Consider the following 17007-nt stretch of genomic DNA (forward strand, 5'->3'; position numbering starts at 1 on the left):
AACTAATGATGTAATGTATGGTGATTAACATAATAATTAAAAAAATATTGAGACAAACCCAAACTGAGGGACCTTCTGCAGAGTAACCAGACCAGTACTCTTCAACTGTGTCAAAGTCATGAGACAAGGAAAGACTGAGGAACTCTCACAGATAAGAGGAGACTAAGGAGACATGGCAACCAGTGCAATGTGGGATTGTGTACTGAAGCCTAGAACAGAAAAAGGATAATAGTGGAAAAACTGGTGAACTCTAAATAAAACATACAGTTTAACTTATATTATTGTACCAGTGTTACTTCCGTCACTTTGATCATTGTACCACGGTTAAGTAAGATGATAACATTAGGGGAAGCTAAGTGAAGAGTATGTAGGAACTCTTTGTATTTGCAACTCTTCTCTAAGTCTAAAATTACTTCAAAATTAGAAGTTTAAAATATTGAGGTACTTTTAAAATATAAGCACATGATTATATACACTATACTGTATTTTGTGTGAAACACTTCTGTATCTATTTGTCATGGTCTTGGTTTCTAGACATGTTATGTATCCAATTATAACCATTTCACTTCAATGGATATCTCACCATCTGCCCTCTAGAAGGAAAAAAACTTTTTTTTAAGATTTTATTTATTTATTTGACAGAGAGAAAGATAGCAAGAGCAGGAACACAAGCAGGGGAGCGGGAGAGGGAGAAGCAGGCTTCCCGTGGAGCAGGGAGCCCGATGTGGGGCTCGATCCCAGGACCCTGGGATCATGACCTGAGCTGAAGGCAGACGTTTAATGACTGAGCCACCCAGGTGCCCGAGGAAAAAACTTTTATCACTACTTCGGTTATCTCCAAGATTAGACCATGGTCTAATGGTTCTATAGCTCCTCCAGCCTAAAAATCACTTATTTTATCATGTATTATTGTAATAAATACACATGTATAGAGTCACAAAAAGTATATAAAAAGTATTAATACATAGAAGACTTAAATATTTTAAAGTCTATTCAAGAAAGCCTAGGAAAGAGTTGAATTTCCGTTTAATATGATCCTGGGGCTGAGGAACTATGACTAAGAGAACATAATAAATGAGCATGAAGTCCTTCATTCATAGAGAAATGTCCACATTACTTAGTAGGGAGAACTAGTCTCTTAACAGGGTTCCCTACTCAATACAGAGGAGTAAGAAAGATACTTTCACATTATGCAGCCTGGAGCCTTGCAGAGCCACCCAAAATCCATCAGTGTGAGCTCACTTCATAATGGAAGGCTTTCTCATTCTTCTTCCTTATTGGGCACTCTCTCTAGTGAGACCATCTATAGGCAGTTTCACAAAACTTAAATAAATTTCTAGATGATATTAGAAACATACAGCCATCCATAGATATTCCTTACTTACTAAGAATAGGTCTTACCCTCATATCCTACTTTGAAAAAAAATTGCAGTACTATTACAAAATAAGTGAATATATGTATGTTTCTTAAAAGTCTATAATTTTATTAAATCTTTGTTCATCTTTAAAGTAAAAAGTTAAATAAATAATTATGTGAGTTATATATGGATATAATAGAATATCCTGGAAACAGAATTAAAAAAACAACTATTTTAACCAAAACTATGGGTAATATTTTGCTAACTGCCTTTTAAATATTAGTAACGTCTACCTCAATAGGGGACACGGCTTTCATTACCAAAGTCAATATTCATCCAGTTTATGTAAATTTAAGTAGCATCACGCATTCTATTTTTCCATGACATTCTCTTCCTAATTCATACATAGGCTATTCGCACCTATGGACATGAGACCCACATGACAGAACTTCTCGACAAGTTAGACTTTTATGTCTTGCCTGTGCTCAATATCGATGGCTACGTCTACACCTGGACCAAGGTATATGAACCAATACTGAGAGAGACTGATGAAATTAAAACCAACTCACTTTCTTTTATACTTGGTCTAACCACATAATCCACTTTCAGAACCGAATGTGGAGAAAGACCCGCTCCACCCGGGCTGGAAGTAACTGCATTGGCACAGACCCCAACAGAAATTTTGATGCTGGTTGGTGCAGTAAGTATCTGACCATTTTGCAAGCATCTGTTGAAAAGCACAGGAGGAAAAATAACACAGGAAAACACAACAGTGTCCAAAACATGAAAAAATGTAAAGTTTTATATTTTAGAATTCTAACTTTCTGAAAGCACAGACGATAAACAGTTTATTTATTCATTCAAAAAAAATGTATTGTGTGCTCTATTGTGCTCTCAACTGTGTTAGATGCTAGACACACAAGACTGAGCTATCCAGACATAATCCTACTACTTCAAAATGTATAATCTAGAGGACACAGTCATTAAATAATTATTTAAATGAAATGGTGATATAATTCTAATTTTCTGATTCAACTCTCAGAAAATGATTACAGTAATAAGGAAACTTCTCATGGATATTAGTTTGTCCCCTACTTATTAATCGTTCTACACTATATTGATCTCACTTTATATTACTACACAGGGACACACTGATGATTTCACATGCAATTTTTACCCCATTAGCTTAAAAATATACCACCCTAATCTTGTGACTAAATGCATGCATGCTTTATAATATATACATACATTATCATAAGGACTCCTGTGAAAACAGCTTATTTTTAACTTTCTAATTTGAAAGTTTGAAACATGCCTTGTGATAACTTCTGTAGGTGACCATTCCATTAACAACCTGTTTTTCTAGAAATCGGAGCTTCTCGAAGCCCCTGTGATGAAACTTACTGTGGACCTGCTGCAGAATCCGAACGAGAGACCAAGGCTCTGGCTAATTTCATCCGCAGCAACCTCTCTTCCATCAAAGCATATCTGACAATCCACTCATACTCCCAAATGATGCTCTACCCTTACTCCTATGATTATAAACTCACAGAGAACAACGCTGAGTTGGTAAGTAGTCATGGTAGTAAATATGGTATTTCACTGTTGAGAATTTTTAAATCCTATTTCTGAGAAAAAATTATAATAACAATTTCTAAAGATTCCGTTATTAATTTCTGATAGTAGAAGCAAACAAAACTTACTACAGATTTACAAGGAATCTGGAATTGGCTAGGTAAATTAGCTTTTTAAAAGAGATAGCATTTTGATACAGGAAACAGTTCCCAACATGTTAAACCAGTTTAGTCACTAATCTTCAAAATGACAATAGGTACACTTATTCCTGCTTCACCACAATACTAACTCATTTGATGATTTCAGATGCATCTGGGATAATCAACAAAGTAGCTTCATCTCACACACAATTAGAAAGTCAATTTTGTCAAGTTGCCTTGAGCTGGATTTGACAGAGGCAGAAGCATGGCAGATGTCATTAGGAATTTGGCCCATTTGGTTGATACTGGGTTAAGTGATAAGATCCTAAAATTGCTTATTTCACTATTTGATCAGGTGAGACACAGAAATAAAGCAATCAATGAACAAATGATATGAATGGGTCCTTACTAGATACAATGCAAAAAAATTTAAGTATCCATGACTAAAAAAACTACCAATCTTGTTAGAGAATCATGATATAACCACATGAAAAGTTAAATAAAATAAGAGTTTTATGACATTCAAATTAACAAATATCACATATCAATCATAATTTTTTTAAATCAGTAGGTTTGAACCCTTCAAACAATATTTTTTTCTAATTTATGAAACATCTGGCTGCCAGAAGTTGGAATCAGTGATCTAAAAGAACAAGTGTAAGATTTAAAGCATTTGAGTTATGCCCCAAAAAAAAAAAAAAAAAAAGTGTTCCGCTTAGACAATGACATAGATATTTGGCTTACCTAAATGCATAAATTTGAAGACCCAGTAACTTTAACAACTGGAAATTGTTTTGTACTTTCAGTCTTTCAGAGACCAAATAAAACCTGTAACGCTATAAACATTTTGTGAAGAGCAAAACGGAAAAATAACTCAGCCTCTTAGAAAATTGATATCTAATAGTTGGCCAGGTCCTTCTCATTAAAAAAAAAAAAAAAAATGCTATTGCTTCCCATTTTCCTTATCCAGAGCCAAAAAAACAAAGGAAAACATCATTAGTTGGAACCTTTAACTATTTCAGTTTTCCAATTATGGTCCATCTGTTAAATGTTCCCAGTGGGTGCTCACAGTCCAGCCATCCCAGAGATGGGTGTGGTCAACTCCTCATTTCGATCCCAGATTTCAGTCCCAAGGAGAGAAGGTGGAGCTATGTTGTTTGCTTTATTCATGTGAATATGTTAAATTGTACCACATCAGAAAAGAAAAAGACAAAGCCATAATAACTAAGCACTAATGAGTTAATAAATAAAATATTAAAACTAAAATTATAAACCATATTAAGTGTAACAATAATATATACAGTTTGCTTAATATAACTAGTTTAAAACACAAATTCTAAAAGACAAAAGCTAACAGAAAAACGAAGTGTTCTCTGGAAATGAGCTGCTTCACAAAGTTTCAATACCTTTTCCTATTTGGGAAATAAGTTAATTCTAATTCACAAAGTGGAATAAACAGAATTATATCACAATAAAATATTCATAATCTATTCTCAACAAAAGCACAAACCATAAAATAATCTTATCTTGGATGTTTAATTTTGTATTCACAAAACTAATAAATTCAAGAAGTACATGCTACTTCTTATCCTTTCCAAGCATGTTAAGATAGGTGGCTAAACCGCAAAAATTATTTGCACTTATATCACATTAATTGATTTAAAAGTTACTTTAATTTCCAATAATTTTTTCCTATGATTAAGCTTTTGCTTACCATCTTAAAAGAAATATTTAAATCCCACTAGTGAAATCTAAGATGAATATTAATTTGATTAGTCAATTCATTGAGAATCTGAATTTAGTTCAACACCCCAAAGCAATTTAAATCTTTTGAATAACTAGAGATCCTTTCAATCTTTTTATTTTGCATAATTCCAATTCACTTACTTCCTAAGCACATTTTGCTGGAACAATTCATAACTGTAGTGTTAATAAGCGTATATATATATATGCTTATTATATATATATATGCTTATATATATATATATCCAAAAGAGAATTTGAGTCTCTCATAAAGAAAAATATTGACTTTTCATGGTTTTTATTTGTAATGAGAATATTAAGAAAAAAAGTGAAAGTCTTGATCTAGGCATGATAAATATTCCATCCAAATCTAATGCTTCTATATGAATTTTCAACTAGAAAAATGCGACCCTGCTGTAGAAAACTAAAGGTAGGAAAAGATTTATAAGATGTATTCTTGGCACACCACATTATGGATAACTCAGAATTTCTTAAAGTAATGCTAAGTGGGCTTTGTCTTACCCAGAATTCAGTGCATAGATATAGATATGATTCTTATTTATCTTAAACTTACAAAACTTATAAGATTATATTTGTAGCAAAAGAAAAATGCTTCAAGGAGACTAAGACTAAACTGAAGGAAATGATTCTGTACTTCTATTAGCATTCTCAGACCAAATTTAGGACATACATACGAATCTTTGATATCTGGGTCATGATAAAAATATATGTGGCTTCATTTCTGAAAGATCTTACATGTACATTGCCTGAAATTATTCATATCATGAGACAACCTTTAGAGGGAAGAAAGGCAGAGATGAGAATGCAAAAGACCAATGAAGTTAAAGAACAGAAGTAATAGCATGGAGTATAAAGAAAGCTACCAAAAAATATATCTACAGCAGATCAGGAAAAAGTATGAAAGATCATAAAAATACCTTACAAAAATAATGCTTTTCAGTTTGCTAACTGCTTTTACACATACTATATTATTTAAAGAAAGAATACAAAGTATACTGTGAGTTTCCAATGGCTTCATACGCCTTCTAGTTCCTCAGTGTTGACTTCTTCAGTATGAAGCTATCACTATCTTCACAGCAAGTTTTAAGGCCCACAAAAAGAATATACTTTACATTTTCAAAATTCTGAGGAATAATGAAATACTGAATTATATGACCTCGTTTTGGTCAAAGTCTCCTCTTATTAAGGACACTTAATTGAAAACGTTCCCAAACCTATCCATATCTTTGCACTTATTGAGCATGGAAGAAGCTCCAAATCTTTGGTCTGCCTTCCCCTAAAAAAGGCCTACGTGGCACTGTTAATAATAATTATTATTATCATCACAATACCATTTCTAAGTCCAAAAGCAAGAATGCAGGATAATAACTGGTCAACTAAGTATCTTGACCCATTCCCCAGACTGACCAAATTGGAAGCTGATATGCACTCCACTCACACCACATTTCTACATTAGAAGCACAGAACTTTACAGCTGGAAATCTTGGAATTACTCTGGTTCTCCTTTCTCATTTTCCAGCTGAAACAATGAAGGCTCGGCTAAGCCAACACAGTAATACAGGCAGCCTTGGGCCTAGACCTATTGGACCCTGAAGAATTTCCTAGACTGCCCCAATTTCCAAAGACACCCACACATATTTGTGTGGCCATGTTCTATGCTGGTACCCCAGGTAGCCGTTTTGCAGAACATTCATCAGATAGTCTTTCATCCCACAAATACCTTATTACCTCTGTCCCTGGACATTGCAAAGGATTTGCAGTGGTCAGCTGAGATGCCTAACTTCCCAGGACCCAGTCTTCATGATCCTGGCCCTATGCTTTCATGGCCATATATTCACTAACCAGGAGAAAGATGACAGTCTTTCTGAAAAATTATTAAACTTGACCAAAAGATAAGAATCCATTTCTAAAGCCGAACACCTTCCAGTCCAGTGGCACCTCCCTACCTCTTAATTAAAATTGGAGTTAATGAGCCCCCAAGAGAGAAATCCACTGCTCCACCCAAGCATGTGAGCATAAAGCAAGACCATGATTAGAGATAAACATAAAAATCAGAGGGAAGAAACGTTGTGATTAGAAGGTGGATAATTGCAGGGCCATGTGCACACCCGATCACAGCTGTCCCCATGTCCCTGCCTAATAACAAGAATAACAAGGCCACAGTCCCGCTGTCAAGCAGGTTACCAGCAGCTAAGGTAGATAGGACCTGAGGCACAAAACAGCCATGACAGGTATTTTCTCAGAACTTTTAAATTTCACTTATAATATTAAAAAAAAAATCAGATGGCAACTGCAGAATTTATTTAATTAGAGAAACTGGTTGTTGATTTATCACCATACATTTTAAGAGACTTCTTGGCCTGTTAAAATTCTCCTACAGAGGCCTGGTCAGAACACAGCTCATCAGACAATTACCAGAAATTTCACTGAGTACCTATTAAGTGATTTTTGCTATTAAGATAGGATCTTCTTGAAATGGTAAGACTCAGATATCAGAAACCATAGAAGAGAAGTACAGAATTCGGAGTTTCAAACTAAGCACAGTAGTGGGAATTTAGGGCAGGAAAATGGTAATAGGCAACGAGGTTAGTCAGTGAAGGTTACAGAAAGAAGAAACCCCATTTATTCTGGGCCCTGAAGGATGGGCAGGATTTGGGCGACAGAGGCCAGAAGAGTGCATTTTAGGCAGAGAAAAGAGCCAACAAATGTCCAGCAATAGGATTGAAAAATAGCCTGTCTCCAGTGTTCCTTGTGAAGAAAGAGTGGAAGGGAGGTGATGAGATTACCGAGAGACTTAAACGTCACAATGAGTCCTGCGTCACGGCAGGCTCTGGAGCCAGACACCTGGTAAATGGGACTGCAATACAGGACTCCCAGGTAGAGATGTGGATTTCAGATAAACAACAAATAATATTTAGTGTAAGTATTTTCCAAACATTACAGACTTATACTGAAAAAGTATTCACTGTTTATCTGAAATTTACATTTAACTAGGTACGCTGCGTTTTTGGCGAAGTCTGGCAGCCCTGCTAGTAGAGGGTATTTTAGCAGCATTGACCTAACAGCAGTGTTTTAAAAGAGACACTTGTACTATCATCAGCAAAGAAGAGAGGCATTGAGAGCGCCTTCGAGATGAGTTGTCTCCCTTTTTAATTCTTTCTCCAAAATACACTCATGTTTACCGTAATTATGTCTTTTACCTGACTTCTTTCAAACTAATTTTGCCCTCTCCCCTACCGCCTAGGAGACATTTGGCAATGTTAAAGAGACGTTTTTGGTTGTTGTAACTGTGGAAGTACTATAGGCATCTGGTTAGTAGGTAGAGGCCAGAGGATGCTGATAAACATTCTACAATGCACAGGACAGCCCCCACAACAAAGAATTCTCCAGCCCACATGTCAAGAGTGCCAAGGTTGAGAAACCCTGCTTTAAGATAAGAGCGGAGTCACATTCCTGGCTAAGGGCCCCTGGCTTTCACCCTCCTCACAAATAGTTTACAATGTTCTGCAAATCTGAAATGCAAGAGATCCAGTACATTCCCATTATACAGCATTTATTTTTAATATTTTTAATGTTTATTAATATTAAATTAATTAATATCCACACACACGCACACATAAAAATGCTCTAGACTTTGCAACTTCAGCTGACTCACATTTAACATATTCCTTGAATTTTAAAGAGCTTAAAAATATGCATGCAGATCAGCCAAAGAAAAAAATTGCTTTACATCCGTGAAAGCATTCCCACACTCCCCATGGGCTATGCCAAGATGGGCAGGCCTGCTCTCCCAAGCCAAGCCTTTCCCTAACTCCTTGCCCTTCTCTAATCTCGGGCTTTGCAACCAGAGCCTATGCTTGTTTACTCTCCTGTTTTTCTCAGAAACATATTTGTTTTTTCAAATCCCAAAGGCTTTCTCCTCAGTGCCTGCTTGTAGGCCTTCCGGGCTTCTCCTCTCGCATCAAAATTATAAAAGTTAAATTCTTCATTGTTCCCTTGGTGTAAGTTACCCATTATCACAGAACAGAAGGAAGGAAACCGCAGTTAAAGATCATTTTGAGGCTTCCATTATCACATGTATTCACCCAGAGGAATAATTAAACTCAGAACTTCAAGTTAGAAACAAAGTTCTGGAGAAAATTTCTTCGAACTGGCTTATACCACATAGTCAGTTTGGAATTTTTGTTTTCTTGTACTGTAATAATGGACCAGTGGAGGATTAGATGAGGCAGCCCCCCACCTCCCATGACACTGGCTTGCAATGAGGACCATGAGCACGGCCATGAGACAAGGGCTTCCTGATCACATGTTACCTGGGAAGGCAGGTCAGTGGAAAGAACACCCTCGCCCTTATTCATCTTACCAGCCCCCTGGAGCTCAGAGCCTGGGAAACATTACACTAGTTGGTCTTTTGTCTCTTGGGCTTTGAGTTAGATGTGACATTTTAGACTCTCTCTGTCTTTTGCTCTATGACCAAGGCCTCTTTTTAAGAAAACAGGTGACAAAAGAGAACATGCATAAGACATGGTAGGAAACTCATATCTAAGGATTAATAAAGGCTGGCCATGTTTGGCCTTGACTGAAAGCAAAGTTTTCTCTGAGGCTGATTTATATTTAGCTTCCTTCTGTTCTTTACAATTGGTAAAACCAGCTCCAGCAACACTTCTTTTGAAGTATTCGAAGGCCACAAGGAGAAGTGAAAAAGAGCACAGGATTTAAAGCAAGAAGAACCTAGCTCAAGTCAGCCACTTATGGGGCTGCATGCCCTTGGGAAAGTTCTTTTATCCTCTCTGAGTTTCAGTTCTTTTATCCGTAAAATGGGGATAAAAATATCTAGCTCTTATCAAGAGCTCTTTGTAAAGTCTAAGGTTTTATGTAAATGTTAGTTCTTATTTTGAACCCATTGAGCAAGGATGTAAGATGTCCCTCAAATGACAGGTTGTAAAGAAAGTGTCTGTAATTGGAGTTTCAAGATGTGGATCACGCTTTCTGATGTGCTATTGCTTCTGCGGGTCTTTCGTCAGCTGTCTTAGTCCCTTTTTACAGAAATGTACAAGGGAAAGGAGTTACCACTCTAACATTTTAGCAAATGCAGGAATTATCTCTCTTTTACCAGTCCTGGCTGGGGTCAGTCACCCAGTTTGGTTGGAACATTCCCACTGAGCGTGCTGCCCCACGTGGCATTCCATTCTGCGAGAAAATTCTATGCCGATGAAATGTGGACAGATAGTGTTGGAAAGATAAATGAGTAACATTTGTGAAAGTATTTGAACTCTTCAAAAGAAAAGACCCACACTGATTCCAGGGATTTTTGTTAAGATCATGGGAATTTAAAATATGATACTTTGGTCAATTAATGTCTGTTCTGATTTTTTTGTCTCTTGGCCTCAGAGGGGCAGAGAGAAAGGGTCCACAGACTTCATTTTTCAAAAAACTAATGGAAATAAGTAAAACGCACAGCAGAAGTCATTGTGTAAATGTAGCAGCCCATCAAGCATCACTACATGGTACCAACCACCTTCCCCACAAACATCCCCTATCTCCACTCACGTATGTCACAGCCTTTGCAGAGCTCAGCGTCCTACACACCCACCCAAATCAGGCCCATCTGTAATGCCCGAGTCCTAGGATAAGACTCAATCAACCAACCATGTGCTAGATGCTATACAATCTGTTGAGAATACAAAATAAATAGCCAAGAACCCCTTCCCACAAGGAGCTCACCTGGGAGGCAAATAGATGCAAAAACAACGGATTACAGAACAGAGTGACAGGAACTCTGATAGTGGTGTTAGCCTTCACAAAGGAGGGGACATCGATGCTCCCCAAGAGATTTAGGGGCAGCTTCACAAAGAAGGTGACACTAAACCTGAATCTGGAAGAACAACAGTAAATCTCCAAGTGAACAAAGACGAGAAGAGGATTCCAACAAAGGGAGAGGATACCCAAAGTGAGGGAGGTAAGGAGAGGCAGGAACAGGTGTATAGGGAAGAAGTTCAGGGAAACCTAGCTCAGAAGGAACACGGAATGCACAGCAAGTGATGCAGACTGAAAGAGAAGGGAGGGGCTGGCTCACACCCTTAGGCCAAGAAAGGAAGTTGGACTTCAAGAGAAGGTGAGAAAGCCACTGAAAGATGTGGTGATGAGGTGACACTCAGAAGCTGAGTGATGAGGTAGACATCAAGAGGTTAGAGCAAATGAGGACAAGGAGAGTAAAGGCTGACAGAAACTAAATGTTCCTGCAATGTGCACCAGTGACAGCAACATATTAACATCCTTTTTAAACTAACATTAATCTGAAATATTGCGGTCAGCACCAAAGGCAGAACAGTTGCTGCCAGAAGATGCCTAGGAAGTCCTAGAAAGCGTTTGGTTATCACTTTGAGGAAAGGCAAACTGAATATTTTTGTGTGGCCCTAACGGTAGTTAAGACTAAAATGGTAAGTTATAAGTCAAAAGAGATAACAGATCGCAAGCAGGCCCCTTCAGTTTTGTCAGATAACTCATATATTAGGTCACACCAATAAACATATTAAGTGACTTGAAGGTCAACAGACACAGGAGTTTAATAGATAACTTCAATGATCTTCTTGTCCTAAATCTTTTCTAGTCTTCATAACTGCTCATGTTTGGAACTAATATTGCAGAATCATCTTTTTTTCCCCAGCTTTATTGAGATATAATTGACATATAACACTGTGTGAGGTTAAGGGGTACAATGTGATGATTTGATGCACATATATATAGGGAAATGTTCAACACATTAGTTGACACATTCTTTACCTCACATAAGTACCATTTTGTTGTTGTTGCTGTTTTCTTGTTCTGTTATTGTGAGAACATTAAAGCTCTACTCTCAAAGCAACCTTTAAGTATATAGTATAGCACTGCTAGTCATAGTCATAATGCTGTACCTTAGATCCCCAGAACTTATTAGAATTGTATTTCTAACTAGAAGTAATAATCCAAGGCTTAAAGGGGGAGGTGGGGAAACCAGAGCAGATGAAAAGCCTCGGAGTGGTAACTAGGGAAGGAACAAGAGTTCTTTAGAATCGGAGGTTCTGCCTTACAGAAAAATAACTACAGATGTCCTCAGATGAATGGCAAGTTAAGCAAATTATAGAATAGTAGAAAAGGTACTATTTACTTACCAAAAAAATTAGCACCTCACCACGTTTCACATCTCCACAAGATGGTTTTTAAATCTATTCTGTGCACTATGCAATTGTTAATTGATTATTCTCATTTCCATCTGCAATAGGCCTTATATTAAAGGGTAGAGAGAAGACTTAGCTCTAGTGGGTTGGTTAGAATAAGATTAAACAACAGGAACTATATATTTAGATCACAACAGTAAAGATTCCATGCGGTAAGAGAAAGCATATATTAGTTTACCAGATGGGAAAAACAAAGGGAAGTAAAACCCTAAAATTTTCAAGTTACTGTTCCAAAACTCTGAGAACATTAAATTAGTTCCAAGAAACTGATTACACCATTTCAGTGGACCACAATATCATGACTTATATTTTATAGTTATTTTTTAAATTTTCTAATTTACCACTTGGTTAGTGAAGCATTAACAATTTGGGAGCTGGAACTTTGAAGTTTTGTAGACATGCCCTTGTCAGTTTAACATAAGACGCTACTAAACTGGTTTTGATATTAGAACAAGGACTAAGGGAACTTGCTACTTTGTAAAACTAGGAGTATTTTGATTTCATCACCAACCTCATCACTTTCCAAGCATATGTACAAGACATAATTATGATGCCAAAGTATGAAGTATAGCTAGTTTCATAACCAGAATGAATTATGGCTAATCCTCCTGTGGTAAACAATCAGGTTTTCAAATCTGCATTCCCAAGACATCCAAGTCAGGCCTTACTATTCGAGTGATTCATTTAAATATGCAGTATGTCAGTGGATGTTGGGAAGTTTACAGCGCAGGGGGGCTGGGGGTACAGAGCCCTTGCCCTTGAAGAGTTGGGGGGCAGGGAGGCAGAAAAGCAATGGGTCTTTTGAGAAAATGAAGCGGCTTCTTAAAGAAAAAAATACACATAAGCTAATATTTGCCGCTTTTTTAAAATTCTGAAATTCAAATGTTCTTCATTTTGAAAGAGAGTAGATGTTGTCTAATTCTTCAGTCTAAAAATCTTCCAAGCTGGAACCACCCTCATCCCTGGAACTGCCAATTTCTAAGTATTTCTATGTTGGCAGAACACTGAATTGAGTAACCAATCACTCATATGTGTAGTTTTTAATACTCCTGCCCCAGCTCATATAATTCTATCTTATCCTGACTTTATAACCTGCCACATTTCCAGGTAGTTTTTGTTTTGTTTTGTTGGGGGTCATTTTGTATGTATTTCATTTTTGTTTACCTGTATTAGGTAGAAAACCTCAACCACGAAGACCTCCTTGTCTCCTGCTTTTCTCTTACAAGCTCCAGAGACAAGACAGATTTGCCAGACTAATCCTTACACATAACCTAATTCCTAATACACAGTGACATTTTATGAAATCAATGAATGTGATATCTGGGACAGTTACAGTTTGCTGTAGTCTCTTTAGCCTAAACCAAGGCTTAAAAAAACAAAATGTATAACAAGCCTAAGGAAGAATGCCTGGGGAAAAAAGACACACTAAGTTCTATGTAAATAAAAAAGAAAAGAAAGTAAAAGATTGTCCTCTGACTAAAATAGAAGTTATTGCTAGGACCCATACTTTACTGCAACAATTATTTAAAATGAATGTAAAGACCTAATTCTCAAATAAGAGGGTAAGATGCTAATTATCTTCAGAGTTCCAACAAATAGTTCCTGGACAACCACTAAGTAGTAAGCCTTGGCCTGGACCCTGAAGACATGGAGATAAAAGACAGAAAAAGTCACTGAGAACTCAGAGGCCAGCAAATGGTGTTGCCACAGTATGACACATTCAGAGGGAAGCCCAGAGTGAGTGCCTGGAGAGGGCATTTAGGGAAGACATATTTTCACAAGAATCGCTTGGATCCTACGACCAGGTTACAGAGAAAAATTGGATGGGCACCGAGGAGGAATAAAACTAACCCAAACTGTGTCTTATGCCTCTTCAATGTCTTAAAAATAATGTACAGATGTTTGTTTGTCAGTGTGTGCTTTTATTTATTTACTCACTAACTGCTGGTTCTCTTGCAGAATGCCCTGGCAAAAGCTACCGTAAAAAAACTTGCCACCCTGCATGGCACCGAGTACACATATGGCCCAGGAGCTACAACAATCTGTGAGTCTTGGCTTCAGAACTGTGCAACGAGACCACACGCCTAAAAAGGCGACAAATGGTTCCCAGAGCCTTTCCTTTCAGATCATTTAAAGCATGTGGCTTTTGCCTGACAGTGAATTTTTTTATATGACATGTCATCAGTTTTCTGTTCAGAAAAAATATCCCCTCCGACCCAAGCAAACACTTGCGCTCAGTCAACATCCATTGAGCAGCCACTACTATGTGCCAGGTCCTCACTAGGTACTAGGAAAGAAAGGAAGGGGGGATGGAGAGAAGGCAAGAGAAAAGGAGAAAGGGAAGTGGGGGAACCAGCACAGTCTTCGAAGAATCCACAGAAAGGCAGCGGGAAAACTAAATATAGGGGTGCTAGATGTTATGACAGCGGATGCACAAGGAAAGAGCACACTCCAGCACCAACCAGCCCATCCCACAGCATCGGGGATGACTGCCCAGGATAATGACCCAGAAGCTTTACCTGGAAAGACAATTGCTGAAGAAAAGTATAAGAAGGAGTGTTTCCCTGACTAAACAGACTGCAGGTGCGAGGCCTAATTCAGGCTCAAGCCACTTTCCAGGGGTAGATGTCAGCCCCTCTGACCAGTCACTCGGTGTGTTCGAGCCAAGTGGCAAGAGACACACAGCAAGAGAGTTAGGTAGGGGTTAGACCCCAGATTTCACTTAGATGCTGCAGAGTTTAAATTTCACTGGGAAGGCACATTATGCAGGCCGCGTTTTAAATTTCTACTTATAATCTCCTTTGCCTTTGTATGATTTCTTTTTGCCCCAGATCTGAAAGGACTAGAAATACGAGGGAAAAGGCCCAGTCCTGTTATCACAGGGCCTCCCATGCAGTCGGAGAGGCTCCAATCCTGGGTTTTGTTTTTTTTAAGTTTTATGTAGAACACGGTTTTCTATACTTTTGTCCTTTTTTTAACCTGCTCTGAATTATATGGGGTACAGTGTTTTCCTGAGGGGTTCTAGCAGAAGTAGCCCACCTATTCGTATACTGTGAACTTCTTATATGTTTTATGCAGACTAGTTCAGGGAGGGTTCTTTTTTCATTATACTGTAAACCCTTGGAGGACAGAAGTCCCATCTTTCCTTGATTCCGGCATCTCCAGAGGAGAGCCCACGGCCTGCTGCTCAGTGAGGGCTGTACAACCGTTGACTGAATAAATAGATGAAAGAATGAATTAATGAATGAACGAACAAATGACCTAGTGACTTAACAGATAGAAAATCTACAAGGCAGTGACATAGTAACTGTTACTGATTGAAGAACTGAACAAATGCCTAACCTCGGCCAGCCCATCTGCTAGGCTCTGAGGAAACACAAAGGCCCAGCCCTGCCCTCAAGGTGCTCTGATTTCATCAGCGCTATTTCCTTGGGGTTTGGAGTTCGCTCCTATCACCAGTCATCATGCAGCCTTACCTATTTTCCTAGGAAACATTCTTTCCCCGGAAATTATCTATATTTTGTAAACAAATTACATATGATACAGTTTACCATAGCATATAAGTGCACTGAGAAGGTTATGTTATAAATTACATACTTCCTGGGGTATTAAACACATCATTGCCATTAATTAGGCTTAGAGGTAAGATTGGACTGATTTTTTTAAAACTGCCCTCCGTATCTTTTATAATCCAGTTTTCTAGAAAACTGGCCTACCTATAATATTTTGTCCAATGAAACAGTTGTAATTATAAAAGAAAGCTGGCTTTTTTTCTTTTTTTTAATTTCCTTCCTGGATTTAGTGTTTTTGGGGTTTGTTCATTTTTTTTCCTGCTCTTTGCACATTTCAGATCCTGCTGCTGGGGGCTCTGATGACTGGGCTTATGACCAAGGAATCAAATATTCCTTTACCTTTGAACTCCGGGACAAAGGCAGATATGGCTTTGTCCTCCCTGAATCCCAGATTCAGCCAACCTGTGAGGAGACAATGCTGGCCATCAAGCACCTTGCCAGATACGTCCTGGAACATCTGTACTAGGAGAGAATCCTGACAGCCTTACGGCAAAGTGCTCACTCTTTGTTTCTTTTCTATCCTAAATTCTTATTTTTGTCTGCCTGAATATTTTCTAGATCCAATCTTTCTTTTAAGCCGCTAGTCTTTTAAACGACTTGGATCTTTTAATACTGATCATAATAAAAATGAATCATTTTAATTAGAACCTGACAGATTGTCTACTTCTTTGGGGGACAAAAATGATGTGAATCAGTGACTAAGCAAGCCACCCACAGGTATTGATGTGGATCAACTATACAGGAGTTAAAGTCCTCAGGGTATTTGCCAACACCGGAAGAGTGCAGAGATGTACAGGTTATAATGGGGGCTTATGAGGAAGAAGACATATAAGGGGAAATTGAGGAAATTGTAGTGTAGGTGAAAAGACCCCATCTTGCTTCAGCTTTCATCTCAGCTCATTTATTTTATGAGCTGTCTACTACATGCCAAACACTGCTAAGCAATTAGGGACAGAGCAACGAGAAAGAAAGACAGTTCTGCCTTCAAAGGGCATTTGGGAAGACAGACATGAAATAAATAATTAGCTATTTCACTAATTATTTACTAATCCATGATTTAATTTACATTCAGCAAGTAAGTGCTAGACAAATTACACGAAAAGAACATATACCAGGTCTACCTCCCTGATGTGGGGGAGAAGGCTCTCTCAGGGAATGCTGGAACCTGAAGAATAAGTCACAATTATCTGGATAAAGGGAGTGCCCCTTGCCAGCTCTGATGCAGAACCCGTAGGAAGAAAGCCAGAGAGGAAGGAACCTAGACAGTTGAGGGAAGAAAGCATGTACAGGGGCTGAGGAGGGAGGGAAGGACTATTAAGCAGAGCTTAGAGCTTAAGGGTTTGGAACATTTGTCTAAGAACAATGTGAAGCCATGGAAAAC

General features: G+C 38.0%; 1 protein-coding gene across 2 annotated transcripts in view; it reads left to right on the plus strand.

Moving 5' to 3' along the window:
• Positions 1 to 16271, plus strand: part of CPB1 (carboxypeptidase B1) — a 61483-nt gene extending 45212 nt beyond the window's left edge. Inside the window, exons 7-11 of one of the 2 annotated variants that reach the window (XM_027584266.1) lie at positions 1768 to 1878; positions 1968 to 2058; positions 2725 to 2927; positions 14014 to 14098; positions 15905 to 16241. In XM_027584266.1, coding sequence (XP_027440067.1) covers positions 1768 to 1878; positions 1968 to 2058; positions 2725 to 2927; positions 14014 to 14098; positions 15905 to 16092 — 678 coding nt within the window. In that variant the 3' untranslated portion in view covers positions 16093 to 16241. Of the gene's footprint in view, positions 1 to 1767; positions 1879 to 1967; positions 2059 to 2724; positions 2928 to 14013; positions 14099 to 15904 lie in introns of both variants that reach the window. The other variant, XM_027584265.1, reaches the window with a different exon arrangement.
• Positions 16272 to 17007: the final 736 nt, after the last annotated feature.

The sequence above is a fragment of the Zalophus californianus genome, chromosome 1 (assembly GCF_009762305.2).
Source record: "Zalophus californianus isolate mZalCal1 chromosome 1, mZalCal1.pri.v2, whole genome shotgun sequence".
In the NCBI taxonomy this organism is placed as follows: Eukaryota; Metazoa; Chordata; class Mammalia; order Carnivora; family Otariidae; genus Zalophus; species Zalophus californianus.